Raw genomic sequence first — 4211 nt, 5'->3', positions numbered from 1 at the left:
CTCCTCCTCCCTTCAATATATAATTAACCTTTTAAGATATCCCCTCTCCATTTACCCATTCCCCCCCCCCCCCCCCACCCTCTTCAAGTGTATCGTACACCTCCTTTAACCCGTTAAGACAAAGCCGCTGTTACAAACTGACTGTCACAAGAATGGCAAGGGTGTAATGTCATAGCGGTATAGTAAAACATTTCAACGACTATTAAAGCGTGGCGAGACAGCATGCATTATGGGGTTAAAAACATTAGGCTACATATAGTTATGGATACAGAGTAGCAAATAGAATAGAGTAGGCTACCTCCATTCCTTGGTGTAGGCTATCATACAGAAGTACCTTACCCCTCTTTTTAAGATCACTCCACTTTTGTAAATTCAAGTTTCAAGCTTTCAAGTTTCACGTTTATTTAGCCATTTCAGCAGTAAACTACAGTTGTTCTGTATGTACTGTATGGTGTGGCCACAAATTCAACAATACAAACATTGAAGTGCACAGTCTCCTTCCCTTTTGTTGTTTCTCTCTCTTGTCAAGATGTCTCCTCCTCCCCTTTTCAGCTCTACTCTACTCCTACTGTATGTATGTGTATGTCACTACCCGTTTTAAAACATAGGCTATCCCCTTTGTCCCCCCCTCCTCCCCCCTCTCTCTCTCTCTCCATACTCTCCTCCTCCTCTACTCCTCCTCTACTCCTCTTTTCATATAGCCTATATCTCACTCCACATCTCTCCTCCCCTTTTCAGCTCTACTCCCCCTTGGTGTATGTCACTCCCCGTTTTAAAAGATATCCCCTTTGTCCTCCCTCTCTCCCTCTCCTTCTCCCTCTCCCTCTCTCTCTCTCTCTCTCTCTCTCTCTCTCTCTCTCCCTCCCTCTCCTCTCCTCTCCCTCTCCCTTCTCTCTCTCTCTCTTCTCTCTCTCTCTCTCTCTCTCTCTCTCTCTCTCTCTCTCTCTCTCTCCCTCTCTCTCTCTCTCCCTCTCCCTCTCCCTCTCAACCCTTCCTCTACCCCTCCTCTACTCCTCCCTCTCTACTTAAAGCCTCCTCTCTCCCTCTCATGGAGTTTTCTGGAATTTTATCTCCCTCTGCTCTGGACACCTGAAGACTGACTGACTTACTTACTTACACACACACACACACACTCGCAACACACACACTCGTTAGAGCACCCAAGTCAAGTAGACACTTACTCATAAGGGCACGGACACACATACGCACACACACACATTTTAATACATACACATAGGCACACACACACTTCTTAATAACTTTTTCAATATCTCAATCCACTCAACACTAAACACATTCCCCCACGCACACACACGCACACACGGAGACACACACACCTGGATTACTTCCTCACCTGGACGCGTGCATCTGGAACCAGCTGGACTTCTCCGTGTGTGTGTGTTGGTGTGTGTGTGTGTTGGTGTGTGTGAGGAGCCATGGCCCAGGTGTGTGTGTGTCGTCAGCTATGGGGCCTGATGCTGGCGCTGGTGCTGCTGATGGTGTTGGAGCAGGCGGAGGCCCGGAAAGGAGGACGCGGACACCGAGCAGGTGAGGAGCAGCGGTGTGTGTGTGTGTGTGTGTGTGCGTGTGTGTGTGTGTGTGTGTGTGTGTGTGTGCGTGTGTGTGTGCGTGCGTGCGTGCGTGCGTGTGCGTGTGTGTGTGTGTGTGTGTGTGTGTGTGTGTGTGTGTGTGTGTGTGTGCGTGCGTGCGTGGGTGTGTGTGTGTGTGTGAGTAGTGCTGGTGGTGAGGTTTGGGGAGGTGAGGAGCAGGATGGGGTTTAGGGTTGTTACTGCCGGGGTTACCATGGTTACGGCGGGGGGTACTGCAGGCTTTTGGGGTGACCATGGGATGCTGTGGGGGGGATTGTATCGCTGATTTATTACTTGTTGTTACTTAAAGGGACACTGTGTGAGATTTTTAGTTGTTTATTTCCAGAATTCATGCTGCCCATTCACTAATGTTGCCTTTTCCATGAATACGTACCACCAGCATCAAATTTTAAGTATTCATTATGACTGGAAAAATTGCACTTTTCATACATGAAAAGAGGGATCTTTTCCATGGTCCGCCATTTTGAATTTCCAAAAATAGCCATTTTTAGCTGCAAAAATGACAATACTTGGGCCATACTAGTAAATATTCATTTAATACTTAGTAAACTTTCATGAAAAAATCTAATTTGGCAATACACTGTAGACAACACATTTTCAATGAGTTGCAGTACCTTTTTTGACCATTTCCTGCACAGTGTCCCTTTAATGACTTATTATTCCTTTTGGGGGGGGCGGGGGGGGGGGGCACTACATTGCAGAGTTTGGGGATGACTTGGGGACCGTTGGAGCTGAGCAGGGGTTTGGGGGTGCCTCTGGGGGGTAGGCTACTGTGTGGTTACCGGGGGTACTGCAAGGTTACTACCATGGTTACCGTGGGATACTGGGCGGTTACCGAGGTGTACTACCAGGTTACCGTGGTGACTGGAGGTACTGCAGGGATACTGTGGGGATACTGCCAGGTTACCATAGCAACCAGAGGGCTCTGCCGGGATACTGTGGTAATTATTGCTGGGTTACCGGGGTTACGAGGTCTGCTGAGGGTTAAAGGGGTATGCCACTATTTTGGGGCTTAATACAGTTAAAATCATTGGCTGGGGTTTATAAAGGTGGTAAAGTGTCTTATTTTTCATGTTAAGCGTTGTCTTGCTTTAAGAGAAGTTAAAAGAGGGAATATGTCGCTAAGCTAGTGAAAGTCAATGTATCCGTGTAGCATTGTAGCATGCTACATGGATGCATTGACTTTCACTAGCTTAGCGACATGCTCCCTCTTTTAACTTCCCTTCAAACAAGACAACGCTTAACATGAAAAATAAGACACTTTACCACCTTTATAAACTCCAGCCAACGATTTTAACTGTATTAAGCCCCAAAATAGTGGCATACCCCTTTAACGGGTGCAGAGACGGTTGTTGGTTGGCATCATGCTGTGGACTCATGAAGAGCAATGGAAATGTGTGTTTGTGTGTGTGTGTGTGTGTGTGTGTGTGTGTGAGAGAGAGAGAGAGAGAGAGAGAGAGAGAGAGAGAGAGAGAGACAGAGAGAGAGACAGAGACAGAGACAGAGAGAGAGAGAGAGAGAGAGAGAGAGAGAGAGAGAGAGAGAGAGAGAGGTGGTTCTCCTTAAAATAGATTAGGGATGTGCTGGGTGACCATCTGAATTGCGAATGGGGGCCCAAAGACTGTACAGTATGTGCTATGCATAAAATAATTGAATATATTATTCATATAATGCATATTTGAAGACATAAAATGCAGTAATGTACTGGTAAGGTGCGTGTGTGTGTGTGTGTGTTTGTGCGTGTGCTTGTGTGTGAGTGTGTGTGCTTGTGTGTGCGTGTGTGTGCATGTGCGTGTGCGTGTGTTGGTATTTGTGCGCATGTGTACCTGCATGTGTCTGTGTGTGTGTGTGTGTGTGTGTGTTTGTGTGTGTGCATGTGCCTGTGTTTGCGTGTGTGCCTGCATGTGTGTGTGTGCAGTGCATGACTGTGTGTGTGTGTGTGTGTGTGTGTGTGTGTGTGTGTGTGTGTGTGTGTGTGTGTGTGTGTGTGTGTGTGTGTGTGTGTGTGTGTGTGTGTGTGTGTGCCTGCATGTGTGTGTGTGCAGTGCATGACTGTGTGTGTGTGTGTGTGTGTGTGTGTGTGTGTGTGTCTGTGTGTGTGTGTGTGTGTGTGTGTGTGTGTGTGTGACTGTGTGCGTGAAGACCCTTGCCTGCTTACGTAAGAGTATTGAGCTCGGCGAGATGACAGATGAGAGATGAGAGTGGGGGTCTTTCTATCCAGCATGCTCTTGGAGAGAGCTCAGATACTGACCAGATAACACAAAGAACAGAGCCATGCACACACACAAGTACACACACACACACACACACACACACACGCACACACACACACACACACACACACACACACACACACACACACACACACACACACAGAGAGAGACACACACACACACACACACACACACACACACACACACCACGCTGCTTGTTCATGGGAACGTGCTGTTGGGTGTGCTGATTGAGGGTATTTCTAAACCTGCGATGACGCAATGAAGTGTCTTCAGATAAGAGAGGGGGAATGGCTAACTCACACACTTGAAGCAAAGAAGGGGAACTCGCACACCGTTCTGCCGAATGCAATGTTGAACTATTTATTGC

The 4211-nt window shown here is 47.4% G+C and overlaps 1 protein-coding gene across 1 annotated transcript in view; it reads left to right on the top strand.

Moving 5' to 3' along the window:
* The first annotated feature begins 1234 nt into the window (after window positions 1–1234).
* lipca (lipase, hepatic a) overlaps window positions 1235–4211 on the top strand; it is a 39807-nt gene continuing 36830 nt past the window's right edge. Inside the window, exon 1 of the mRNA XM_063193225.1 lies at window positions 1235–1548. Coding sequence (XP_063049295.1) covers window positions 1437–1548 — 112 coding nt within the window. The 5' untranslated portion in view covers window positions 1235–1436. The remainder of the gene's footprint in view (window positions 1549–4211) is intronic.

Source organism: Engraulis encrasicolus, unplaced genomic scaffold (assembly GCF_034702125.1).
Source record: "Engraulis encrasicolus isolate BLACKSEA-1 unplaced genomic scaffold, IST_EnEncr_1.0 scaffold_31_np1212, whole genome shotgun sequence".
NCBI lineage: Eukaryota > Metazoa > Chordata > Actinopteri > Clupeiformes > Engraulidae > Engraulis > Engraulis encrasicolus.
This window is presented reverse-complemented; position numbering and strand designations above follow the sequence as displayed.